General features: G+C 60.7%; 1 protein-coding gene across 3 annotated transcripts in view; it reads left to right on the forward strand.

Moving 5' to 3' along the window:
* The window catches only part of LOC144496879 (SH3 domain-binding protein 5-like), a 61043-nt gene that overhangs the window by 30122 nt on the left and 4668 nt on the right, over window positions 1–26253 (forward strand). For 2 of the 3 annotated variants that reach the window (XM_078217464.1, XM_078217466.1), the window contains exons 2-5: window positions 2056–2118; window positions 6978–7106; window positions 8294–8455; window positions 25094–25267. In XM_078217464.1, the coding sequence (XP_078073590.1) occupies window positions 2056–2118; window positions 6978–7106; window positions 8294–8455; window positions 25094–25267 (528 nt within the window). The remainder of the gene's footprint in view (window positions 1–2055; window positions 2119–6977; window positions 7107–8293; window positions 8456–25093; window positions 25268–26253) is intronic. The other variant, XM_078217465.1, reaches the window with a different exon arrangement.

Below are 26253 nucleotides of genomic sequence, written 5' to 3' on the forward strand. Positions count from 1 at the left end.
ATTTTCGCCGTAACTTCATTGCGGTGTTAATGTAAGCCTACTTGTGACACTAATAAATAAACTTGTTGAGTGTTCGATTATGGACAAATCTACATTCATGAAGGAGCAACAAAAATATGTATAAATGGGGTACAGTGTCAGAGCAAAAGTGGGGGGGGAGGGGGTGGGGGTGTGTGATTCGAGCCAAAGCTATGTGTGTCTCTGTATATAGAGGCATTCTTAAAAGTGGCTGACTCTGCAGATGAAGTGTCTGCCATAAACACGGTGCAAATTTATATGGAGGGGACTATATGTTTAAACAGATGGGTGTGTGTGTATAATGTTACCATCCCGGCTAAAGTTAATACTGGACAAGTCAGACCCCAGAGTTAAATCTGCCTCGAAAGATCCTAACTTCTGCTTTTAAAATCCGTGGAGGAAAGTGACTGAACAAATTCACAGGAGTCTTGTAACACTACGAATAAAATCGTCCTTAAACAAGACAGATCAGCTATATTACAAAAAGGCTGGGAAGATCTCGGGGCAAACACAAGATGATTCAAATTGCCACTATTTCTTTGCCCCAGCAATACCTCTACAGAGGCACGAACCGGTAAAGAGTTACCACTATTTTGACACTAAGGCTTCTTGCTTGTGACCGGTACAGTTGCACGTGGTTTTCTTCCGGTGAATTTCTTGGCATTCGCTTGATGCTTCTCACCCAACTCGTATCTCTCTCGGAGACACCCAAAAGGAACCACACTCTAAGCTCACCATCTCTTCAACTGCACAGCTAAGAAAAGAGTTCCTTCAACTCATTCTTTTGATAGCACCTCCGCTAGACTCAGCACTTCGCTGAGTTCTATAACTGTTCAGTCAACTACTGTTCCCAGTAGCTACTGTTCCCAGTAGCTACTGTTCCCAGTAGCTACTGTTCCCAGTAGCTACTGTTCCCAGTAGCTACTGTTCCCAGTAGCTACTGTTCCCAGTAGCTACTGTTCCCAGTAGCTACTGTTCCCAGTAGCTACTGTTCCCAGTAGCTACTGTTCCCAGTAGCTACTGTACCCAGGAGCTACTGTACCCAGGAGCTACTGTACCCAGGAGCTACTGTACCCAGGAGCTACTGTACCCAGGAGCTACTGTACCCAGGAGCCTTGTAGCCTTTCTTGTCAGAGAGTTTAGAATTCCTACCCCCTCCCTGACACACAGTGACACAAAAAACAGAGTTCATTATGTGGCAGTAAAGTTTTGTCTTTTTGTTTTGAGAATCACTAAACCTTTACAACCCACTTATTTAACTTCAGGGATTGTAAAACCTTATTGAAATGTATATATTACAAACAAACCCAAAAGACGGCGGCGTGGTGGTTAGCACTGCAGTCTCTCAGCGCCAGGGATCCGGGTCCGATTCCCGACTTGGGTCACTGTCTGTGCGGAGTTTGCACATTCTCCCCATGTCTGCGTGGGTTTCCTCCAGGTGCTCCAGTTTCCTCCCACAGCACACAGATGTGCGGGTTAGGTAGATTGGCCGTGGTAAATTGGCCCTTGGTGTCAGGGGGATTCACCTGAAGAAGGGGCTTAGAGCTCCGAAAGCTTGTGTGGCTTTTGCTACCAAATAAACCTGTTGGACTTTAACCTGGTGTTGTTAAATTTCTTACTGTGTTTACCCCAGTCCAACGCCGGCATCTCCACGTCAGGGGGATTAGCAGGGTAAACGGGGTTGCGGGGATAGGGCTTGGGTGGGATTGTTGTCGGTGCAGGCTCGATGGGCTGAATGGCCTCCTTCTGCACTGTAGGTGTTCTGTGATTCTATTCTGTGATTCTACCTGACCTTTTAGTCAGGACTCTATCCGGACTCCCAGGCACCAAGAACCAACATGAAACTGAAACCTTTCCCAGCATGCAAATATATCAATGTTCAAATTAAAAATGATACAATGTAGAATAGGAAAGTATGTGTTTGAAAGGTAGAAGGGTCACTTTGAGTTTGGATAAAGAGGGGGTATGTGGGTTACTGTAGTGGGGCGCCGGGTTGAGCTGTGTACCGCTGACTGAAATTGATCCTTTATCCTACAGGAGGAGCTGGAGCACCTTAACCAGGCCAGCGAGGAGATCAACAAACTGGAGCTCCAGCTAAATGTGAGTATGTCACACACAAACCCCTGCCCCACATGGCAGGAGCAGTCAGTTCACCCAGTGTGAGTGCCGGTCCTGTCAGAGCAGTGTACTGTGTGAGCACTTTCAATGAACCTCGTCAGGGGGGGGCTCGCCAATTTGAGGATCAGGGTGATGCCCCCTGTAGCTCAATATCTGCTGGTGGCACCCTTTCTAGTCCCCATAGGAAGAATGCAGTGAGCGAAGACCATAGGCCACCCAGGACTGATGGCACTGGGCTGCAGCCAGTATCTGTGGCTACAGGAGAGAAAGAGGTGAACGAGGATAGAGAAAAGTACAAGGGACGCACCATTCTAATCCAGAAAGCCAGCCGGTGAGGAGTAGCACTGGAGCCAATTTCTATTCAGTCTTGTACTTATTTACCGAGTTAAACATTACCAGCGCGTACCTCCCAACTCAACGACAGCACAGTTTCATAAAATGTTTCTTTCAAGTGCAAGCCCCCAATTAATGCCACCCGCGCCGCCCCCCCCTCTCCCCCCCCCCCCCCCCCCCCACCACCACCCCCACCACCCCCCCGCCCCCCCACCACCACCACCACCTAGGTGTATTAATCACAATCGATGTACAGTTAACATACAGGAGACCACTCCGTGCTCCGACCAGGCTGGTGTGTGTGCCCAGTGTTGTTTGCAAGATTCTTGCGTCTATAATTCTGCGGCACAGATGGAGGCCATTCAGCCCATTGAGTCTATGCCGGTTCTCTGCAGAGCGATGCAGCCAGTCCCTGCCCGTCCCGCTCCATCTCCCCGTGGCCGTGCAGGTTAAGTGCCAACCTGGTGTTTCTCTGGGACGATTGATGGTTTTACGCTTCCACCTCCCTCGGGCAGACAGCTCGCAAGGTCGATGCTGTTCACTCACATTCCGTCTGCTCCTCGCGGATTCGAACCCTTCATCCTTGAACCATCGGCTAAGGGGAGCAGCTTTCCCTGTCTACCTTTATCCACGCCTGTCACAATCATGTGCGCTTTTACCAGGCCGCCTTTCAATCACCTTTGCTCCAAGGAGAACAGCTGCCAGCTTTTCCAAGCTAACTTTGTAGCTAGGATCCCTCACAGAATCCCTACAGTGCAGAAGGAGGCCACCCGGCCCATCGAGTCTGTGCTGACTTCACAAAACACCATCTTCACCCCCACCATATCCCCCGTAACCCTAAGCATGGCTAATCCCCCTAATCTACACATCTTGGGACACTAATAGGCAATTTACCATGACCAATCCACCTAACCTTCAGATCTTTGGACTGTGGGAGGAAACCGGAGCACCCGGAGGAAACCCACGCAGACACGGGGAGAACATGCAGACTCCACACAGACACTGACCCGAGGCTGGCATCAAACCAGGTCTGTGAGGCAGCAGTGTTAACCACTGTGCCACCTCTAGAAGCATCCTGGTAAGTCTCTTCTGCACCCTCTCAAGGCCCTTGACATCCATCCTAAAGTGTGACGAGCAAAAGTGGGTGCAATGTTCGAGTTGGGGCCTAACCAGAGCTGTCGAAAGGTTCAGTATAATCTCCCTGACCAATGCCTCTATCCACAAAGACCAGAATCCCACCTGCTTTGCTAAGTACTATCTCGGTGTGGCCCCTCTCTCGGTATGTCCTGGGAGTGTTTGATGGGGACAGTGTCGAGGGAGCTTTACTCTGTATCTAACCCCGTGCTGTACCTGTCCTGGGAGTGTTTGATGGGGACAGTGTCGAGGGAGCTTTACTCTGTATCGAACCCCGTGCTGTACCTGTCCTGGGAGTGTTTGATGGGGACAGTGAAGAGAGAGCTTTACTCTGTATCTAACCCCGTGCTGTACCTGTCCTGGGAGTGTTTGATGGGGACAGTGTAGAGAGAGCTTTACTCTGTATGGTTGACCAGAATGGTTGACGAGGGAAGGGCCGTGGATGTCGTCTATATGGACTTTAGTAAAGCGTTTGACAAAGTCCCTCATGGTAGGCTGGTGAAAAAGGTTGGATCTCATGGGATAAAGGGGGAGGTGGCTAGATGGGTGGAGAACTGGCTTGGTCACAGAAGACAGAGGGTGGTAGTGGAAGGGTCTTTTTCCGGCTGGAGGCCTGTGACTAGTGGTGTTCCGCAGGGCTCTGTATTGGGACCTCTGGTGTTTGTGATTTATATAAACGACCTGGAAGAAGGTGTAACTGGGGTGATCAGTAAGTTTGCGGACGACACAAAATTGGCAGGACTTGCAGATAGTGAAGAGCATTGTCAGAAGCTACAGAAGGATATAGATAGGCTGGAAATTTGGGCAAAGAAATGGCAGATGGAGTTCAATCCTGATAAATGCGAAGTGATGCATTTTGGTAGAAATAATGTAGGGAGGAGCTATACGATAAATGGCAGAACCATAAAGGATGTAGATACACAGAGGGACCTGGGTGTGAAAGTCCACAGATCCTTGAAGGTAACATCACAGGTGGAGAAGGTGGTGAAGAAGGCATATGGCATGCTTGCCTTTATAGGACGGGGCATAGAGTATAAAAGTTGGGTTTGATGTTGCAGATGTATAGAACGTTGGTTCGGCCGCATTTGGAATACTGCGTCCAGTTCTGGTCGCCACACTACCAGAAGGACGTGGAGGCTTTGGAGAGAGTACAGAGGAGGTTTACCAGGATGTTGCCTGATATGGAGGGGCTTAGTTATGAGGAGAGATTGGGTAAACTGGGGTTGTTCTACCTGGAAAGACGGAGGATGAGGGGAGACTTAATAGAGGTGTATAAAATTATGAAAGGCACAGATAGGGTGAACGGTGGGAAGCTTTTCCCCAGGTCGGTGGTGACGTTCACGAAGAGGTCATAGGTTCAAGGTGAAGGGAGGGGGGAGGTTTAACACAGATATCAGAAGGACATATTTTACACAGAGGGTGGTGGGGGCCTGGAATGCGCTGCCAGGCAAGGTGGTGGAGGCAGACACACTGGGAACGTTTAAGACTTATCTAGATAGCCATATGAACGGAGTGGGAATGGAGGGATACAAAAGAATGGTCTAGTTGGACCAGGGAGCGGCACGGGCTTGGAGGGCCGAAGGGCCTGTTCCTGTGCTGTTTTGTTCTTTGTTGTATCTAACCCTGTGCTGTACCTGTCCTGGGAGTGTTTGATGGGGACAGTGTAGAGGGAGCTTTACTCTGTATCTAACCCTGTGCTGTACCTGTCCTGGGAGTGTTTGATGGGGACAGTGTAGAGGGAGCTTTACTCTGTATCTAACCCCGTGCTGTACCTGTCCTGGGAGGGTTTGATGGGAACAGTGTAGAGGGAGCTTTACTCTGTATCTAACCCCGTGCTGTACCTGTCCTGGGAATGTTTGATGGGGACAGTGTAGAGGGAGCTTTACTCTGTATCTAACCCCGTGCTGTACCTGTCCTGGGAGTGTTTGATGGGGACAGTGTAGAGGGAGCTTTACTCTGTATCTAACCCCGTGCTGTACCTGTCCTGGGAGTGTTTGATGGGGACAGTGTAGAGGGAGCTTTACTCTGTATCTAACCCCGTGCTGTACCTGTCCTGGGAGTGTTTGATGGGGACAGTGTAGAGGGAGCTTTACTCTGTATCTAACCCTGTGCTGTACCTGTCCTGGGAGTGTTTGATGGGGACAGTGTAGAGGGAGCTTTACTCTGTATCGAACCCTGTGCTGTACCTGTCCTGGGAGTGTTTGATGGGGACAGTGCAGAGGGAGCTTTACTCTGTATCTAACCCTGTGCTGTACCTGTCCTGGGAGTGTTTGATGGGGACAGTGTAGAGGGAGCTTTACTCTGTATCTAACCCCGTGCTGTAACTGTCCTGGGAGGGGTTGATGGGAACAGTGTAGAGGGAGCTTTACTCTGTATCTAACCCCGTGCTGTCCCTGTCCTGGGAATGTTTGATGGGGACAGTGTAGAGGGAGCTTTACTCTGTATCTAACCCCATGCTGTACCTGTCCTGGGAGTGTTTGATGGGGACAGTGTAGAGGGAGCTTTACTCTGTATCTAACCCCGTGCTGTACCTGTCCTGGCAGTGTTTGACGGGGACAGTGTAGAGGGAGCTTTACTCTGTATCTAACCCCGTGCTGTACCTGTCCTGGGAGTGTTTGATGGGGACAGTGTAGAGGGAGCTTTACTCTGTATCTAACCCCGTGCTGTACCTGTCCTGGCAGTGTTTGATGGGGACAGTGTAGAGGGAGCTTTACTCTGTATCTCACCCCGTGCTGTACCTGTCCTGGGAGTGTTTGATGGGGACAGTGTAGAGGGAGCTTTACTCTGTATCTAACCCCGTGCTGTACCTGTCCTGGGAGTGTTTGATGGGGACAGTGTAGAGGGAGCTTTACTCTGTATCTAACCCCGTGCTGTACCTGTCCTGGGAGTGTTTGATGGGGACAGTGTAGAGGGAGCTTTACTCTGTATCTAACCCCGTGCTGTACCTGTCCTGGGGGTGTTTGGTGGGGACAGTGTAGAGGGAGCTTTACTCTGTATCTAACCCCGTGCTGTACCTGTCCTGGGAGTGTTTGATGGGGACAGTGTAGAGGGAGCTTTACTCTGTATCTAACCCCGTGCTGTATCTGTGCTGGGAGTGTTTGATGGGGACAGTGTAGAGGGAGCTTTACTCTGTATCTAACCCCGTGCTGTACCTGTCCTGGGAGTGTTTGATGGGGACAGTGTAGAGGGAGCTTTACTCTGTATCTAACCCCGTGCTGTACCTGTCCTGGGAATGTTTGGTGGGGACAGTGTAGATGGTTTTTTTTACATTCCTTTTGGGTTTTACACTGTTCGGTATTTATGATGGATGTTGTTATAGTGTCTCTGCCAACAGAACCTTGTATTTTTCAAGCGTTGACCTGCATTTCCCACAGGAAGCGAGGAACACATATCGGAAAATCCTGTCGGAGTCTGCGAGGAAATTAAATGCCCAGGGTTCCGACCTCGGCAACTGCATTGAGAAGGCGCGGCCTTACTATGAGGCTCGACGGCAGGCAAAGGAGGTGAGTCTGAAAATCTGCAGTTGCTCTGCCAGTTCCTGCGCTGGGGGGATGGGTGTTTCTCTGCCTGTTGCTATGGGGGGGTGGATGTTTCTCCACCTGTTGCTATCGGGGGGGGGGGGGTGTTTCTCTGCCTGTTGCTATGGGAAGTGGGTGTTGCTCTGCCTGTTGCTATGGGGGGTCGGTGTTGCTATTGGGGGGGGGGCAATTGTTGCTCTGCCTGTTGCTATGGGGGAATGGGTGTTGCTCTGCCTGTTGCTGGGGGGGGGGGAAGATGGGTGTTGCTTTGCTTGTTGCTATGGGGGATGGGTGCTGCTTTGCTTGTTGCTATGGGGGATGGGTGCTACTCTGCCTGTTGTTAAGGGTGGGTGAGCCTTGCTCTGCCTGTTGCTATGGGAGTGGCGGATGCTGCTCTGCCTGTTGCTATGGGGAGTAGGTTTTGCTTTGCCTGTTGCTATGGGTGGGGTGGGTGTTGCTCTGCCTGTTGCTATGGGGAAATGGGTGTTGCTCTGCCTGTTGCTATGGGGGGGGGGGGCGAGGGTGCTGCTCTGCCTGTTGTTATGGGGGGGGTGGGTGGGTGTTGCTCTGCCTGTTGCTATGGGGGAATGGGTGTTTCTCTGCCTGTTAATGCTGCAGCAACAGTTTTCCTTCATTCACATCACTCTGCCTATCACCATTAAGAGGGCCCAGGTCGTTCTTGCCTCTATTTGTGATCACTCGGATGTTTGTACGCGGTGACGTGAGCCCCTGTCCCGCCCATGAATGCTGACAACCGTTCGCCAAATGTCAGAGGGTCGCCCACCATCAACGGGCCAATAATATGGGGAGAGTCACCACCTTCGGGAGGGAGGCCGTGTCCACCTGTCTGTGTGGGTATGTGTCTGTGAGCGCACGGGTGTTTAAATATCTATTACTGAGTTGGATAATCAGCCATGATCACACTCCTGTTTTGTAGCTGTATGGGGCTGCGGGGAAAGGCAGGGTGGGGCGCTGGGGGCTATTGGGGGCGGGGAGTGCTCTGAGCAGTGAAGCAAGAACCCACACGTTGTTTGGGGGGGGGGCGCCGCGGTTCGTACCCTGTTTGCCCAAACACACGGCGATGCCTCCAACTGCTGTGCCAGCCTCCACAGAGAGTAGGGTTTGAGCTGCGAATGGTGCAAGGTCTCACCGTCTCTTCCCTTGTGTCGAAGGCGCAGCAGGAAACTCAGAAGGCCGCCCTGCGTTACGAGAGAGCGGTCAGTATGCACAATGCTGCCCGTGAGATGGTCTACGTGGCTGAGCAGGGGCTAATGGCAGACCGGAACCGCCTGGACCCCACCTGGCAGGAGATGCTGAACCACGCCACTTCGAAGGTAACCGCGCTGGGGGTCTCGCTGTGTGATGGAGCGAGCGCTGGGGGTCTCGCTGTGTGTGAGGGGGAGCGTGCGCTGGGGGTCTCACTGTGTGTGATGGGGAGAGTGCGCTGGGGGTCTCGCTGTGTGTGATGGGGAGAGTGCGCTGGGGGTCTCGCTGTGTGAGGCGGAGAGTGCGCTGGGGGTCTCGCTGTGTGTGAGGTGCAGTGTGCGCTGGGGGTCTCGCTGTGTGTGATGGGGAGAGTGCGCTGGGGGTCTCGCTGTGTGTGAGGCGGGGAGTGCGCTGGGGGTCTCGCTGTGTGTGATGGGGAGAGTGCGCTGGGGGTCTCGCTGTGTGTGAGGGGGAGCGAGCGCTGGGGGTCTCGCTGTGTGTGAGGCGGAGAGTGCGCTGGGGGTCTCGCTGTGTGTGAGGTGGAGAGTGCGCTGGGGGTCTCGCTGTGTGTGATGGGGAGAGTGCGCTGGGGGTCTCGCTGTGTGTGATGGGGAGAGTGCGCTGGGGGTCTCGCTGTGTGTGAGGGGGAGCAAGCACTGGGGGTCTCGCTGTGTGTGATGGGGAGAGTGCGCTGGGGGTCTCGCTGTGTGAGGGGGAGTGTGCGCTGGGGGTCTCGCTGTGTGACAGGGAGAGTGCGCTGGGGGTCTCGCTGTGTGACGGGGAGAGTGCGCTGGGGGTCTCGCTGTGTGTGATGGGGAGAGTGCGCTGGGGTCTCACTGTGTGTGAGGGGGAGTGTGCGCTGGGGGTCTCGCTGTGTGACGGGGAGAGTGCGCTGGGGGTCTCGCTGTGTGACGGGGAGAGTGCGCTGGGGGTCTCGCTGTGTGTGAGGGGGAGTGTGCGCTGGGGGTCTCGCTGTGTGACGGGGAGAGTGCGCTGGGGGTCTCGCTGTGTGACGGGGAGAGTGCGCTGGGGGTCTCGCTGTGTGACGGGGAGAGTGCGCTGGGGGTCTCGCTGTGTGATGGGGAGAGTGCGCTGGGGGTCTCGCTGTGTGTGAGGTGGAGAGTGCGCTGGGGGTCTCGCTGTGTGTGATGGGGAGAGTGCGCTGGGGGTCTCGCTGTGTGTGAGGCGGAGAGTGTGCTGGGGGTCTCGCTGTGTGAGGCGGAGAGTGCGCTGGGGGTCTCGCTGTGTGTGATGGGGAGAGTGCGCTGGGGGTCTCGCTGTGTGATGGGGAGAGTGTGCTGGGGGTCTCGCTGTGTGATGGGGAGAGTGCGCTGGGGGTCTCGCTGTGTGTGATGGGGAGAGTGCGCTGGGGGTCTCGCTGTGTGTGATGTGGAGAGTGTGCTGGGGGTCTCGCTGTGTGATGGGGAGAGTGCGCTGGGGGTCTCGCTGTGTGTGAGGCGGAGAGTGCGCTGGGGGTCTCGCTGTGTGTGATGGTGAGAGTGTGCTGGGGGTCTGGCTGTGTGTGATGGGGAGAGTGCGCTGGGGGTCTCGCTGTGTGTGATGTGGAGAGTGCGCTGGGGGTCTCGCTGTGTGATGGGGAGAGTGCGCTGGGGGTCTCGCTGTGTGTGAGGCGGAGAGTGCGCTGGGGGTCTCGCTGTGTGTGATGGGGAGCGAGTGCTGGGGGTCTCGCTGTGTGTGATGGGGAGAGTGCGCTGGGGGTCTCGCTGTGTGATGGGGAGAGTGCGCTTGGGGTCTCGCTGTGTGACGGGGAGAGTGTGCTGGGGGTCTCGCTGTGTGTGATGGGGAGAGTGCGCTGGGGGTCTCGCTGTGTGAGGCGGAGAGTGCGCTGGGGGTCTCGCTGTGTGTGATGGGGAGAGTGCGCTGGGGGTCTCGCTGTGTGTGATGGGGAGAGTGCGCTGGGGGTCTCGCTGTGTGTGATGGGGAGAGTGCGCTGGGGGTCTCGCTGTGTGTGATGGGGAGAGTGCGCTGGGGGTCTCGCTGTGTGTGATGGGGAGAGTGCGCTGGGGGTCTCGCTGTGTGTGATGGGGAGAGTGCGCTGGGGGTCTCGCTGTGTGTGATGGGGAGAGTGCGCTGGGGGTCTCGCTGTGTGTGAGGCGGAGAGTGCGCTGGGGGTCTCGCTGTGTGTGATGGGGAGAGTGCGCTGGGGGTCTCACTGTGTGTGATGGGGAGAGTGTGCTGGGGGTCTCGCTGTGTGTGATGGGGAGAGTGCGCTGGGGGTCTCGCTGTGTGTGATGGGGAGAGTGCGCTGGGGGTCTCGCTGTGTGTGAGGCGGAGAGTGCGCTGGGGGTCTCGCTGTGTGTGATGGGGAGAGTGCGCTGGGGGTCTCACTGTGTGTGATGGGGAGAGTGCGCTGGGGGTCTCGCTGTGTGTGATGGGGAGAGTGCGCTGGGGGTCTCGCTGTGTGTGATGGGGAGAGTGCGCTGGGGGTCTCGCTGTGTGTGATGGGGAGAGTGTGCTGGGGGTCTCACTGTGTGTGATGGGGAGAGTGTGCTGGGGGTCTCACTGTGTGTGATGGGGAGAGTGTGCTGGGGGTCTCGCTGTGTGAGGCGGAGAGTGCGCTGGGGGTCTCGCTGTGTGTGAGGTGGAGAGTGCGCTGGGGGTCTCGCTGTGTGTGATGGGGAGAGTGCGCTGGGGGTCTCGCTGTGTGATGGGGAGAGTGTGCTGGGGGTCTCGCTGTGTGAGGCGGAGAGTGCGCTGGGGGTCTCGCTGTGTGTGAGGTGGAGAGTGCGCTGGGGGTCTCGCTGTGTGTGATGGGGAGAGTGTGCTGGGGGTCTCGCTGTGTGATGGGGAGAGTGTGCTGGGGGTCTCGCTGTGTGAGGCGGAGAGTGCGCTGGGGGTCTCGCTGTGTGTGAGGTGGAGAGTGCGCTGGGGGTCTCGCTGTGTGTGATGGGGAGAGTGTGCTGGGGGTCTCGCTGTGTGATGGGGAGAGTGTGCTGGGGGTCTCGCTGTGTGATGGGGAGAGTGCGCTGGGGGTCTCGCTGTGTGAGGCGGAGAGTGCGCTGGGGGTCTCGCTGTGTGTGATGGGGAGAGTGCGCTGGGGGTCTCGCTGTGTGTGATGGGGAGCGAGTGCTGGGGGTCTCGCTGTGTGTGATGGGGAGAGTGCGCTGGGGGTCTCGCTGTGTGTGATGGGTAGAGTGCGCTGGGGGTCTCGCTGTGTGTGACGGGGAGAGTGTGCTGGGGGTCTCGCTGTGTGTGAGGGGGAGCGAGCGCTGGGGGTCTCGCTGTGTGTGATGGGGAGAGTGCGCTGGGGGTCTCGCTGTGTGTGATGGGGAGAGTGCGCTGGGGGTCTCGCTGTGTGTGATGGGGAGAGTGCGCTGGGGGTCTCGCTGTGTGACGGGGAGAGTGCGCTGGGGGTCTCGCTGTGTGTGACGGGGAGAGTGCGCTGGGGGTCTCGCTGTGTGTGATGGGGAGAGTGCGCTGGGGGTCTCGCTGTGTGTGACGGGGAGAGTGCGCTGGGGGTCTCGCTGTGTGTGAGGCGGAGAATGCGCTGGGGGTCTCGCTGTGTGACGGGGAGAGTGTGCTGGGGGTCTCGCTGTGTGACGGGGAGAGTGCGCTGGGGGTCCCTCTGTGTGTGATGGGGAGAGTGCGCTGGGGGTCTCGCTGTGTGTGACGTGGAGAGTGCGCTGTGGGTCTCGCTGTGTGTGATGGGGAGAGTGCGCTGGGGGTCTCGCTGTGTGTGATGGAGAGAGTGCGCTGGGGGTCTCGCTGTGTGTGATGGGGAGAGTGCGCTGGGGGTCTCGCTGTGTGTGACGGGGAGAGTGCGCTGGGGGTCTCGCTGTGTGTGATGGGGAGAGTGCGCTGGGGGTCTCGCTGTGTGTGAGGCGGAGAGTGTGCTGGGGGTCTCGCTGTGTGTGATGGGGAGAGTGCGCTGGGGGTCTCACTGTGTGTGATGGGGAGAGTGTGCTGGGGGTCTCGCTGTGTGTGATGGGGAGAGTGCGCTGGGGGTCTCGCTGTGTGTGATGGGGCGAGTGCGCTGGGGGTCTCGCTGTGTGTGATGGGGAGAGTGCGCTGGGGGTCTCGCTGTGTGTGATGGGGAGAGTGCGCTTGGGGTCTCGCTGTGTGTGATGGGGAGAGTGCGCTGGGGGTCTCGCTGTGTGTGATGGGGAGAGTGCGCTGGGGGTCTCGCTGTGTGTGATGGGGAGAGTGCGCTGGGGGTCTCGCTGTGTGTGATGGGGAGAGTGCGCTGGGGGTCTCGCTGTGTGTGATGGGGAGAGTGCGCTGGGGGTCTCGCTGTGTGAGATGGGGAGAGTGCGCTGGGGGTCTCGCTGTGTGTGATGGGGAGAGTGTGCTGGGGGTCTCGCTGTGTGTGATGGGGAGAGTGTGCTGGGGGTCTCGCTGTGTGATGGGGAGAGTGTGCTGGGGGTCTCGCTGTGTGAGGCGGAGAGTGCGCTGGGGGTCTCGCTGTGTGTGAGGTGGAGAGTGCGCTGGGGGTCTCGCTGTGTGTGATGGGGAGAGTGCGCTGGGGGTCTCGCTGTGTGTGATGGGGAGAGTGCGCTGGGGGTCTCGCTGTGTGTGATGGGGAGAGTGCGCTGGGGGTCTCGCTGTGTGTGATGGGGAGAGTGTGCTGGGGGTCTCGCTGTGTGTGATGGGGAGAGTGTGCTGGGGGTCTCGCTGTGTGATGGGGAGAGTGTGCTGGGGGTCTCGCTGTGTGAGGCGGAGAGTGCGCTGGGGGTCTCGCTGTGTGTGAGGTGGAGAGTGCGCTGGGGGTCTCGCTGTGTGTGATGGGGAGAGTGCGCTGGGGGTCTCGCTGTGTGTGATGGGGAGAGTGCGCTGGGGGTCTCGCTGTGTGTGATGGGGAGAGTGCGCTGGGGGTCTCGCTGTGTGATGGGGAGAGTGTGCTGGGGGTCTCGCTGTGTGAGGCGGAGTGTGCGCTGGGGGTCTCGCTGTGTGTGATGGGGAGCGAGTGCTGGGGGTCTCGCTGTGTGTGATGGGGAGAGTGCGCTGGGGGTCTCGCTGTGTGTGATGGGGAGAGTGCGCTGGGGGTCTCGCTGTGTGTGATGGGGAGAGTGCGCTGGGGGTCTCGCTGTGTGTGATGGGGAGAGTGCGCTGGGGGTCTCGCTGTGTGTGACGGGGAGAGTGTGCTGGGGGTCTCGCTGTGTGTGAGGGGGAGCGAGCGCTGGGGGTCTCGCTGTGTGTGACGTGGAGAGTGCGCTGGGGGTCTCGCTGTGTGTGTCGTGGAGAATGCGCTGGGGGTCTCGCTGTGTGTGATGGGGAGAGTGCGCTGGGGGTCTCGCTGTGTGTGATGGGGAGAGTGCGCTGGTGGTCTCGCTGTGTGTGATGGGGAGAGTGCGCTGGGGTCTTGCTGTGTGACGGGCAGAGTGCGCTGGGGGTCTCGCTGTGTGTGAGGGGGAGAGTGCGCTGGGGGTCTCGCTGTGTGTGATGGGGAGAGTGCGCTGGGGGTCTCGCTGTGTGACGGAGAGAGTGCGCTGGGGGTCCCGCTGTGTGTGATGGGGAGAGTGCGCTGGGGGTCTCGCTGTGTGTGACGTGGAGAGTGCGCTGGGGGTCTCGCTGTGTGTGTCGTGGAGAATGCGCTGGGGGTCTCGCTGTGTGTGATGGGGAGAGTGCGCTGGGGGTCTCGCTGTGTGTGATGGGGAGAGTGCGCTGGGGGTCTCGCTGTGTGTGATGGGGAGAGTGCGCTGGGGTCTCGCTGTGTGACGGGCAGAGTGTGCTGGGGGTCTCGCTGTGTGTGATGGGGAGAGTGTGCTGGGGGTCTCGCTGTGTCTGATGGGGAGCGAGCGCTGGGGGTCTCGCTGTGTGTGAGGTGGAGAGTGCGCTGGGGGTCTCGCTGTGTGTGAGGCGGAGAGTGCGCTGGGGGTCTCGCTGTGTGTGATGGGGAGAGTGCGCTGGGGGTCTCGCTGTGTGTGATGGGGAGAGTGTGCTGGGGGTCTCGCTGTGTGAGGTGGAGAGTGCGCTGGGGGTCTCGCTGTGTGTGATGGGGAGAGTGCGCTGGGGGTCTCGTTGTGTGTGAGGCGGAGAGTGCGCTGGGGGTCTCGCCGTGTGTGATGGGGAGAGTGCGCTGGGGGTCTCGCTGTGTGACGGGGAGAGTGCGCTGGGGGTCTCGCTGTGTGTGATGGGGAGAGTGCGCTGGGGGTCTCGCTGTGTGTGAGGCGGAGAGTGCGCTGGGGGTCTCGCTGTGTGTGAGGCGGAGAGTGCGCTGGGGGTCTCGCTGTGTGTGAGGCGGAGAGTGCGCTGGGGGTCTCGCTGTGTGTGAGGTGGAGAGTGCGCTGGGGGTCTCGCTGTGTGAGGGGGAGAGTGCGCTGGGGGTCTCGCTGTGTGTGAGGCGGAGAGTGCGCTGGGGGTCTCGCTGTGTGAGGGGGAGAGTGCGCTGGGGGTCTCGCTGTGTGTGAGGGGGAGAGTGCGCTGGGGGTCTCGCTGTGTGTGAGGTGGAGAGTGCACTAGGGGTCTCGCTGTGTGTGATGGGGAGAGTGCGCTGGGGGTCTCGCTGTGTGTGAGGCGGAGAGTGCGCTGGGGGTCTCGCTGTGTGTGATGGGGAGAGTGCGCTGGGGGTCTCACTGTGTGTGATGGGGAGAGTGCGCTGGGGGTCTCGCTGTGTGTGATGGGGAGAGTGCGCTGGGGGTCTCGCTGTGTGTGATGGGGAGAGTGCGCTGGGGGTCTCGCTGTGTGTGATGGGGAGAGTGTGCTGGGGGTCTCACTGTGTGTGATGGGGAGAGTGTGCTGGGGGTCTCACTGTGTGTGATGGGGAGAGTGTGCTGGGGGTCTCGCTGTGTGAGGCGGAGAGTGCGCTGGGGGTCTCGCTGTGTGTGAGGTGGAGAGTGCGCTGGGGGTCTCGCTGTGTGTGATGGGGAGAGTGCGCTGGGGGTCTCGCTGTGTGATGGGGAGAGTGTGCTGGGGGTCTCGCTGTGTGAGGCGGAGAGTGCGCTGGGGGTCTCGCTGTGTGTGAGGTGGAGAGTGCGCTGGGGGTCTCGCTGTGTGTGATGGGGAGAGTGTGCTGGGGGTCTCGCTGTGTGATGGGGAGAGTGTGCTGGGGGTCTCGCTGTGTGAGGCGGAGAGTGCGCTGGGGGTCTCGCTGTGTGTGAGGTGGAGAGTGCGCTGGGGGTCTCGCTGTGTGTGATGGGGAGAGTGTGCTGGGGGTCTCGCTGTGTGATGGGGAGAGTGTGCTGGGGGTCTCGCTGTGTGATGGGGAGAGTGCGCTGGGGGTCTCGCTGTGTGAGGCGGAGAGTGCGCTGGGGGTCTCGCTGTGTGTGATGGGGAGAGTGCGCTGGGGGTCTCGCTGTGTGTGATGGGGAGCGAGTGCTGGGGGTCTCGCTGTGTGTGATGGGGAGAGTGCGCTGGGGGTCTCGCTGTGTGTGATGGGTAGAGTGCGCTGGGGGTCTCGCTGTGTGTGACGGGGAGAGTGTGCTGGGGGTCTCGCTGTGTGTGAGGGGGAGCGAGCGCTGGGGGTCTCGCTGTGTGTGATGGGGAGAGTGCGCTGGGGGTCTCGCTGTGTGTGATGGGGAGAGTGCGCTGGGGGTCTCGCTGTGTGTGATGGGGAGAGTGCGCTGGGGGTCTCGCTGTGTGACGGGGAGAGTGCGCTGGGGGTCTCGCTGTGTGTGACGGGGAGAGTGCGCTGGGGGTCTCGCTGTGTGTGATGGGGAGAGTGCGCTGGGGGTCTCGCTGTGTGTGACGGGGAGAGTGCGCTGGGGGTCTCGCTGTGTGTGAGGCGGAGAATGCGCTGGGGGTCTCGCTGTGTGACGGGGAGAGTGTGCTGGGGGTCTCGCTGTGTGACGGGGAGAGTGCGCTGGGGGTCCCTCTGTGTGTGATGGGGAGAGTGCGCTGGGGGTCTCGCTGTGTGTGACGTGGAGAGTGCGCTGTGGGTCTCGCTGTGTGTGATGGGGAGAGTGCGCTGGGGGTCTCGCTGTGTGTGATGGAGAGAGTGCGCTGGGGGTCTCGCTGTGTGTGATGGGGAGAGTGCGCTGGGGGTCTCGCTGTGTGTGACGGGGAGAGTGCGCTGGGGGTCTCGCTGTGTGTGATGGGGAGAGTGCGCTGGGGGTCTCGCTGTGTGTGAGGCGGAGAGTGTGCTGGGGGTCTCGCTGTGTGTGATGGGGAGAGTGCGCTGGGGGTCTCACTGTGTGTGATGGGGAGAGTGTGCTGGGGGTCTCGCTGTGTGTGATGGGGAGAGTGCGCTGGGGGTCTCGCTGTGTGTGATGGGGCGAGTGCGCTGGGGGTCTCGCTGTGTGTGATGGGGAGAGTGCGCTGGGGGTCTCGCTGTGTGTGATGGGGAGAGTGCGCTTGGGGTCTCGCTGTGTGTGATGGGGAGAGTGCGCTGGGGGTCTCGCTGTGTGTGATGGGGAGAGTGCGCTGGGGGTCTCGCTGTGTGTGATGGGGAGAGTGCGCTGGGGGTCTCGCTGTGTGTGATGGGGAGAGTGCGCTGGGGGTCTCGCTGTGTGTAATGGGGAGAGTGCGCTGGGGGTCTCGCTGTGTGAGATGGGGAGAGTGCGCTGGGGGTCTCGCTGTGTGTGATGGGGAGAGTGTGCTGGGGGTCTCGCTGTGTGTGATGGGGAGAGTGTGCTGGGGGTCTCGCTGTGTGATGGGGAGAGTGTGCTGGGGGTCTCGCTGTGTGAGGCGGAGAGTGCGCTGGGGGTCTCGCTGTGTGTGAGGTGGAGAGTGCGCTGGGGGTCTCGCTGTGTGTGATGGGGAGAGTGCGCTGGGGGTCTCGCTGTGTGTGATGGGGAGAGTGCGCTGGGGGTCTCGCTGTGTGTGATGGGGAGAGTGCGCTGGGGGTCTCGCTGTGTGATGGGGAGAGTGTGCTGGGGGTCTCGCTGTGTGAGGCGGAGTGTGCGCTGGGGGTCTCGCTGTGTGTGATGGGGAGAGTGCGCTGGGGGTCTCGCTGTGTGTGATGGGGAGCGAGTGCTGGGGGTCTCGCTGTGTGTGATGGGGAGAGTGCGCTGGGGGTCTCGCTGTGTGTGATGGGGAGAGTGCGCTGGGGGTCTCGCTGTGTGTGATGGGGAGAGTGCGCTGGGGGTCTCGCTGTGTGTGATGGGGAGAGTGCGCTGGGGGTCTCGCTGTGTGTGACGGGGAGAGTGTGCTGGGGGTCTCGCTGTGTGTGAGGGGGAGCGAGCGCTGGGGGTCTCGCTGTGTGTGACGTGGAGAGTGCGCTGGGGGTCTCGCTGTGTGTGTCGTGGAGAATGCGCTGGGGGTCTCGCTGTGTGTGATGGGGAGAGTGCGCTGGGGGTCTCGCTGTGTGTGATGGGGAGAGTGCGCTGGGGGTCTCGCTGTGTGTGATGGGGAGAGTGCGCTGGGGTCTTGCTGTGTGACGGGCAGAGTGCGCTGGGGGTCTCGCTGTGTGTGAGGGGGAGAGTGCGCTGGGGGTCTCGCTGTGTGTGATGGGGAGAGTGCGCTGGGGGTCTCGCTGTGTGACGGAGAGAGTGCGCTGGGGGTCCCGCTGTGTGTGATGGGGAGAGTGCGCTGGGGGTCTCGCTGTGTGTGACGTGGAGAGTGCGCTGGGGGTCTCGCTGTGTGTGTCGTGGAGAATGCGCTGGGGGTCTCGCTGTGTGTGATGGGGAGAGTGCGCTGGGGGTCTCGCTGTGTGTGATGGGGAGAGTGCGCTGGGGGTCTCGCTGTGTGTGATGGGGAGAGTGCGCTGGGGTCTCGCTGTGTGACGGGCAGAGTGTGCTGGGGGTCTCGCTGTGTGTGATGGGGAGAGTGTGCTGGGGGTCTCGCTGTGTCTGATGGGGAGCGAGCGCTGGGGGTCTCGCTGTGTGTGAGGTGGAGAGTGCGCTGGGGGTCTCGCTGTGTGTGAGGCGGAGAGTGCGCTGGGGGTCTCGCTGTGTGTGATGGGGAGAGTGCGCTGGGGGTCTCGCTGTGTGTGATGGGGAGAGTGTGCTGGGGGTCTCGCTGTGTGAGGTGGAGAGTGCGCTGGGGGTCTCGCTGTGTGTGATGGGGAGAGTGCGCTGGGGGTCTCGTTGTGTGTGAGGCGGAGAGTGCGCTGGGGGTCTCGCCGTGTGTGATGGGGAGAGTGCGCTGGGGGTCTCGCTGTGTGACGGGGAGTGTGCGCTGGGGGTCTCGCTGTGTGTGATGGGGAGAGTGCGCTGGGGGTCTCGCTGTGTGTGAGGCGGAGAGTGCGCTGGGGGTCTCGCTGTGTGTGAGGCGGAGAGTGCGCTGGGGGTCTCGCTGTGTGTGAGGCGGAGAGTGCGCTGGGGGTCTCGCTGTGTGTGAGGTGGAGAGTGCGCTGGGGGTCTCGCTGTGTGAGGGGGAGAGTGCGCTGGGGGTCTCGCTGTGTGTGAGGCGGAGAGTGCGCTGGGGGTCTCGCTGTGTGAGGGGGAGAGTGCGCTGGGGGTCTCGCTGTGTGTGAGGGGGAGAGTGCGCTGGGGGTCTCGCTGTGTGTGAGGTGGAGAGTGCGCTAGGGGTCTCGCTGTGTGTGATGGGGAGAGTGCGCTGGGGGTCTCGCTGTGTGTGAGGCGGAGAGTGCGCTGGGGGTCTCGCTGTGTGTGAGGTGGAGAGTGCGCTGGGGGTCTCGCTGTGTGAGGGGGAGAGTGCGCTGGGGGTCTCGCTGTGTGAGGGGGAGAGTGCGCTGGGGGTCTCGCTGTGTGTGAGGCGGGGAGTGCGCTGGGGGTCTCGCTGTGTGTGATGGGGAGAGTGCGCTGGGGGTCTCACAGTGTGAGGGGGAGAGTGCGCTGGGGGTCTCGCTGTGTGTGATGGGGAGAGTGCGCTGGGGTCTCGCTGTGTGTGATGGGGAGTGTGCGCTGGGGGTCTCACTGTGTGAGGGGGAAGAGTGCGCTGGGCGTCTCACTGTGTGAGGGGGAGAGTGCGCTGGGGGTCTCGCTGTGTGTGATGGGGAGAGTGCGCTGGGGGTCTCGCTGTGTGTGATGGGGAGATTGCGCTGGGGGTCTCGCTGTGTGTGAGGCGGAGAGTGCGCTGGGGGTCTCGCTGTGTGTGACGTGGAGAGTGCGCTGGTGGTCTCGCTGTGTGTGATGGGGAGAGTGCGCTGGGGGTCTCGCTGTGTGTGATGGGGAGAGTGCGCTGGGGGTCTCGCTGTGTGTGATGGGGAGAGTGCGCTGGGGGTCTCGCTGTGTGTGAGGCGGAGAGTGCGCTGGGGGTCTCGCTGTGTGTGATGGGGAGAGTGCGCTGGGGGTCTCGCTGTGTGTGATGGGGAGAGTGCGCTGGGGGTCTCGCTGTGTGTGATGGGGAGAGTGCGCTGGGGGTCTCGCTGTGTGTGATGGGGAGAGTGCGCTGGGGGTCTCGCTGTGTGTGATGGGGAGAGTGCGCTGGGGGTCTCGCTGTGTGTGATGGGGAGTGTGCGCTGGGGGTCTCGCTGTGTGTGATGGGGAGAGTGCGCTGGGGGTCTCGCTGTGTGTGATGGGGAGAGTGCGCTGGGGGTCTCGCTGTGTGTGATGGGGAGAGTGCGCTGGGGGTCTCGCTGTGTGTGAGGCGGAGAGTGCGCTGGGGGTCTCGCTGTGTGTGATGGGGAGAGTGCGCTGGGGGTCTCGCTGTGTGTGATGGGGAGAGTGCGCTGGGGGTCTCGCTGTGTGATGGGGAGAGTGCGCTGGGGTCTCGCTGTGTGTGATGGGGAGAGTGCGCTGGGGGTCTCGCTGTGTGTGATGGGGAGAGTGCGCTGGGGGTCTCGCTGTGTGACGGGGAGAGTGCGCTGGGGGTCTCGCTGTGTGTGAGGCGGAGAGTGCGCTGGGGGTCTCGCTGTGTGAGGTGGAGAGTGCGCTGGGGGTCTCGCTGTGTGTGATGGGGAGAGTGCGCTGGGGGTCTCGTTGTGTGTGAGGCGGAGAGTGCGCTGGGGGTCTCGCCGTGTGTGATGGGGAGAGTGCGCTGGGGGTCTCGCTGTGTGACGGGGAGAGTGCGCTGGGGGTCTCGCTGTGTGTGATGGGGAGAGTGCGCTGGGGGTCTCGCTGTGTGTGAGGCGGAGAGTGCGCTGGGGGTCTCGCTGTGTGTGAGGCGGAGAGTGCGCTGGGGGTCTCACTGTGTGTGAGGCGGAGAGTGCGCTGGGGGTCTCGCTGTGTGTGAGGTGGAGAGTGCGCTGGGGGTCTCGCTGTGTGAGGGGGAGAGTGCGCTGGGGGTCTCGCTGTGTGTGAGGCGGAGAGTGCGCTGGGGGTCTCGCTGTGTGAGGGGGAGAGTGCGCTGGGGTCTCGCTGTGTGTGAGGGGGAGAGTGCGCTGGGGGTCTCGCTGTGTGTGAGGTGGAGAGTGCGCTAGGGGTCTCGCTGTGTGTGAGGCGGAGAGTGCGCTGGGGGTCTCGCTGTGTGTGAGGTGGAGAGTGCGCTGGGGGTCTCGCTGTGTGAGGGGGAGTGCGCGCTGGGGGTCTCGCTGTGTGAGGGGGAGAGTGCGCTGGGGGTCTCGCTGTGTGTGAGGCGGGGAGTGCGCTGGGGGTCTCGCTGTGTGTGATGGGGAGAGTGCGCTGGGGGTCTCACTGTGTGAGGGGGAGAGTGCGCTGGGGGTCTCGCTGTGTGTGATGGGGAGAGTGCGCTGGGGTCTCGCTGTGTGTGATGGGGAGTGTGCGCTGGGGGTCTCACTGTGTGAGGGGGAAGAGTGCGCTGGGGGTCTCACTGTGTGAGGGGGAGAGTGCGCTGGGGGTCTCACTGTGTGAGGGGGAGAGTGCGCTGGGGGTCTCGCTGTGTGTGATGGGGAGAGTGCGCTGGGGGTCTCGCTGTGTGTGATGGGGAGAGTGCGCTGGGGGTCTCGCTGTGTGTGATGGGGAGCGAGCGCTGGGGGTCTCGCTGTGTGTGAGGCGGAGAGTGCGCTGGGGGTCTCGCTGTGTGTGACGTGGAGAGTGCGCTGGTGGTCTCGCTGTGTGTGATGGGGAGAGTGCGCTGGGGGTCTCGCTGTGTGTGATGGGGAGAGTGCGCTGGGGGTCTCGCTGTGTGTGATAGGGAGAGTGCGCTGGGGGTCTCGCTGTGTGTGATGGGGAGAGTGCGCTGGGGGTCTCGCTGTGTGCGATGGGGAGAGTGCGCTGGGGGTCTCGCTGTGTGTGATGGGGAGAGTGCGCTGGGGGTCTCGCTGTGTGAGGCGGAGAGTGCGCTGGGGGTCTCGCTGTGTGTGATGGGGAGAGTGCGCTGGGGGTCTCGCTGTGTGTGATGGGGAGAGTGCGCTGGGGGTCTCGCTGTGTGTGATGGGGAGAGTGCGCTGGGGGTCTCGCTGTGTGTGATGGGGAGAGTGCGCTGGGGTCTCGCTGTGTGACGGGCAGAGTGTGCTGGGGGTCTCGCTGTGTGTGATGGGGAGAGTGTGCTGGGGGTCTCGCTGTGTCTGATGGGGAGCGAGCGCTGGGGGTCTCGCTGTGTGTGAGGTGGAGAGTGCGCTGGGGGTCTCGCTGTGTGTGAGGCGGAGAGTGCGCTGGGGGTCTCGCTGTGTGTGATGGGGAGAGTGCGCTGGGGGTCTCGCTGTGTGTGATGGGGAGAGTGTGCTGGGGGTCTCGCTGTGTGAGGTGGAGAGTGCGCTGGGGGTCTCGCTGTGTGTGATGGGGAGAGTGCGCTGGGGGTCTCGTTGTGTGTGAGGCGGAGAGTGCGCTGGGGGTCTCGCCGTGTGTGATGGGGAGAGTGCGCTGGGGGTCTCGCTGTGTGACGGGGAGTGTGCGCTGGGGGTCTCGCTGTGTGTGATGGGGAGAGTGCGCTGGGGGTCTCGCTGTGTGTGAGGCGGAGAGTGCGCTGGGGGTCTCGCTGTGTGTGAGGCGGAGAGTGCGCTGGGGGTCTCGCTGTGTGTGAGGCGGAGAGTGCGCTGGGGGTCTCGCTGTGTGTGAGGTGGAGAGTGCGCTGGGGGTCTCGCTGTGTGAGGGGGAGAGTGCGCTGGGGGTCTCGCTGTGTGTGAGGCGGAGAGTGCGCTGGGGGTCTCGCTGTGTGAGGGGGAGAGTGCGCTGGGGGTCTCGCTGTGTGTGAGGGGGAGAGTGCGCTGGGGGTCTCGCTGTGTGTGAGGTGGAGAGTGCGCTAGGGGTCTCGCTGTGTGTGATGGGGAGAGTGCGCTGGGGGTCTCGCTGTGTGTGAGGCGGAGAGTGCGCTGGGGGTCTCGCTGTGTGTGAGGTGGAGAGTGCGCTGGGGGTCTCGCTGTGTGAGGGGGAGAGTGCGCTGGGGGTCTCGCTGTGTGAGGGGGAGAGTGCGCTGGGGGTCTCGCTGTGTGTGAGGCGGGGAGTGCGCTGGGGGTCTCGCTGTGTGTGATGGGGAGAGTGCGCTGGGGGTCTCACAGTGTGAGGGGGAGAGTGCGCTGGGGGTCTCGCTGTGTGTGATGGGGAGAGTGCGCTGGGGTCTCGCTGTGTGTGATGGGGAGTGTGCGCTGGGGGTCTCACTGTGTGAGGGGGAAGAGTGCGCTGGGCGTCTCACTGTGTGAGGGGGAGAGTGCGCTGGGGGTCTCGCTGTGTGTGATGGGGAGAGTGCGCTGGGGGTCTCGCTGTGTGTGATGGGGAGATTGCGCTGGGGGTCTCGCTGTGTGTGAGGCGGAGAGTGCGCTGGGGGTCTCGCTGTGTGTGACGTGGAGAGTGCGCTGGTGGTCTCGCTGTGTGTGATGGGGAGAGTGCGCTGGGGGTCTCGCTGTGTGTGATGGGGAGAGTGCGCTGGGGGTCTCGCTGTGTGTGATGGGGAGAGTGCGCTGGGGGTCTCGCTGTGTGTGAGGCGGAGAGTGCGCTGGGGGTCTCGCTGTGTGTGATGGGGAGAGTGCGCTGGGGGTCTCGCTGTGTGTGATGGGGAGAGTGCGCTGGGGGTCTCGCTGTGTGTGATGGGGAGAGTGCGCTGGGGGTCTCGCTGTGTGTGATGGGGAGAGTGCGCTGGGGGTCTCGCTGTGTGTGATGGGGAGAGTGCGCTGGGGGTCTCGCTGTGTGTGATGGGGAGTGTGCGCTGGGGGTCTCGCTGTGTGTGATGGGGAGAGTGCGCTGGGGGTCTCGCTGTGTGTGATGGGGAGAGTGCGCTGGGGGTCTCGCTGTGTGTGATGGGGAGAGTGCGCTGGGGGTCTCGCTGTGTGTGAGGCGGAGAGTGCGCTGGGGGTCTCGCTGTGTGTGATGGGGAGAGTGCGCTGGGGGTCTCGCTGTGTGTGATGGGGAGAGTGCGCTGGGGGTCTCGCTGTGTGATGGGGAGAGTGCGCTGGGGTCTCGCTGTGTGTGATGGGGAGAGTGCGCTGGGGGTCTCGCTGTGTGTGATGGGGAGAGTGCGCTGGGGGTCTCGCTGTGTGACGGGGAGAGTGCGCTGGGGGTCTCGCTGTGTGTGAGGCGGAGAGTGCGCTGGGGGTCTCGCTGTGTGAGGTGGAGAGTGCGCTGGGGGTCTCGCTGTGTGTGATGGGGAGAGTGCGCTGGGGGTCTCGTTGTGTGTGAGGCGGAGAGTGCGCTGGGGGTCTCGCCGTGTGTGATGGGGAGAGTGCGCTGGGGGTCTCGCTGTGTGACGGGGAGAGTGCGCTGGGGGTCTCGCTGTGTGTGATGGGGAGAGTGCGCTGGGGGTCTCGCTGTGTGTGAGGCGGAGAGTGCGCTGGGGGTCTCGCTGTGTGTGAGGCGGAGAGTGCGCTGGGGGTCTCACTGTGTGTGAGGCGGAGAGTGCGCTGGGGGTCTCGCTGTGTGTGAGGTGGAGAGTGCGCTGGGGGTCTCGCTGTGTGAGGGGGAGAGTGCGCTGGGGGTCTCGCTGTGTGTGAGGCGGAGAGTGCGCTGGGGGTCTCGCTGTGTGAGGGGGAGAGTGCGCTGGGGGTCTCGCTGTGTGTGAGGGGGAGAGTGCGCTGGGGGTCTCGCTGTGTGTGAGGTGGAGAGTGCGCTAGGGGTCTCGCTGTGTGTGAGGCGGAGAGTGCGCTGGGGGTCTCGCTGTGTGTGAGGTGGAGAGTGCGCTGGGGGTCTCGCTGTGTGAGGGGGAGTGCGCGCTGGGGGTCTCGCTGTGTGAGGGGGAGAGTGCGCTGGGGGTCTCGCTGTGTGTGAGGCGGGGAGTGCGCTGGGGGTCTCGCTGTGTGTGATGGGGAGAGTGCGCTGGGGGTCTCACTGTGTGAGGGGGAGAGTGCGCTGGGGGTCTCGCTGTGTGTGATGGGGAGAGTGCGCTGGGGGTCTCGCTGTGTGTGATGGGGAGAGTGCGCTGGGGGTCTCGCTGTGTGTGATGGGGAGCGAGCGCTGGGGGTCTCGCTGTGTGTGAGGCGGAGAGTGCGCTGGGGGTCTCGCTGTGTGTGACGTGGAGAGTGCGCTGGTGGTCTCGCTGTGTGTGATGGGGAGAGTGCGCTGGGGGTCTCGCTGTGTGTGATGGGGAGAGTGCGCTGGGGGTCTCGCTGTGTGTGATAGGGAGAGTGCGCTGGGGGTCTCGCTGTGTGTGATGGGGAGAGTGCGCTGGGGGTCTCGCTGTGTGCGATGGGGAGAGTGCGCTGGGGGTCTCGCTGTGTGTGATGGGGAGAGTGCGCTGGGGGTCTCGCTGTGTGAGGCGGAGAGTGCGCTGGGGGTCTCGCTGTGTGTGATGGGGAGAGTGCGCTGGGGGTCTCGCTGTGTGTGATGGGGAGAGTGCGCTGGGGGTCTCGCTGTGTGTGATGGGGAGAGTGCGCTGGGGGTCTCGCTGTGTGTGATGGGGAGAGTGCGCTGGGGGTCTCGCTGTGTGCGACGGGGAGAGTGCGCTGGGGGTCTCGCTGTGTGAGGGGGAGAGTGCGCTGGGGGTCTCGCTGTGTGTGAGGCGGAGAGTGCGCTGGGGGTCTCGCTGTGTGTGATGGGGAGAGTGCGCTGGGGGTCTCGCTGTGTGTGAGGCGGGGAGTGCGCTGGGGGTCTCGCTGTGTGTGATGGGCAGAGTGCGCTGGGGGTGCAGTGCTGTGGCTGAGGGATTTCCTAAGCGGTTGTTTCTTTGCTGACCGCTGTTGTTTTGCTGTGCGTCCCCAGGTAAACGAGGCGGAGGAGGAGCGTCTACGCAGTGAGCGGGAACATCAACGAGTCACACAGATGTGTCAGGAAGCTGAGGGCCGCGTGCAGGAGCTGCAGAAGTCCCTCAAGAGGGTCATCATCAAATCCAAACCCTACTTCGAACTCAAAGCTCAGTTCAACCAGATTCTGGAGGTACCGTGTGGTATTTGTCCATTATACAGAGATCATACACCGAGTCAGACTGGGTGCAGGGGTGTTGGATTGTACACTGACTGGGTGTTGGATTGTACACTGACTGGGTGTTGGATTGTACACTGACTGGGTGTTGGATTGTACACTGACTGGGTGTTGGATTGTACACTGACTGGGTGTTGGATTGTACACTGGGTGTTGGATTGTACACTGACTGGGTGTTGGATTGTACACTGACTGGGTGTTGGATTGTACACTGACTGGGTGTTGGATTGTACACTGACTGGGTGTTGGATTGTACACAGACTGGGTGTTGGATTGTACACTGACTGGGTGTTGGATTGTACACTGACTGGGTGTTGGATTGTACACTGACTGGGTGTTGGATTGTACACTGACTGGGTGTTGGATTGTACACTGACTGGGTGTTGGATTGTACACAGACTGGGTGTTGGATTGTACACTGACTGGGTGTTGGATTGTACACTGACTGGGTGTTGGATTGTACACTGACTGGGTGTTGGATTGTACACAGACTGGGTGTTGGATTGTACACAGACTGGGTGTTGGATTGTACACTGACTGGGTGTTGGATTGTACACAGACTGGGTGTTGGATTGTACACAGACTGGGTGTTGGATTGTACACTGACTGGGTGTTGGATTGTACACAGACTGGGTGTTGGATTGTACACTGACTGGGTGTTGGATTGTACACTGACTGGGTGTTGGATTGTACACAGACTGGGTGTTGGATTGTACACTGACTGGGTGTTGGATTGTACACAGACTGGGTGTTGGATTGTACACTGACTGGGTGTTGGATTGTACACTGACTGGGTGTTGGATTGTACACTGACTGGGTGTTGGATTGTACACTGACTGGGTGTTGGATTGTACACTGACTGGGTGTTGGATTGTACACTGACTGGGTGTTGGATTGTACACTGACTGGGTGTTGGATTGTACACTGACTGGGTGTTGGAT

This window comes from Mustelus asterias, chromosome 8, assembly GCF_964213995.1.
Source record: "Mustelus asterias chromosome 8, sMusAst1.hap1.1, whole genome shotgun sequence".
Lineage (NCBI taxonomy): Eukaryota > Metazoa > Chordata > Chondrichthyes > Carcharhiniformes > Triakidae > Mustelus > Mustelus asterias.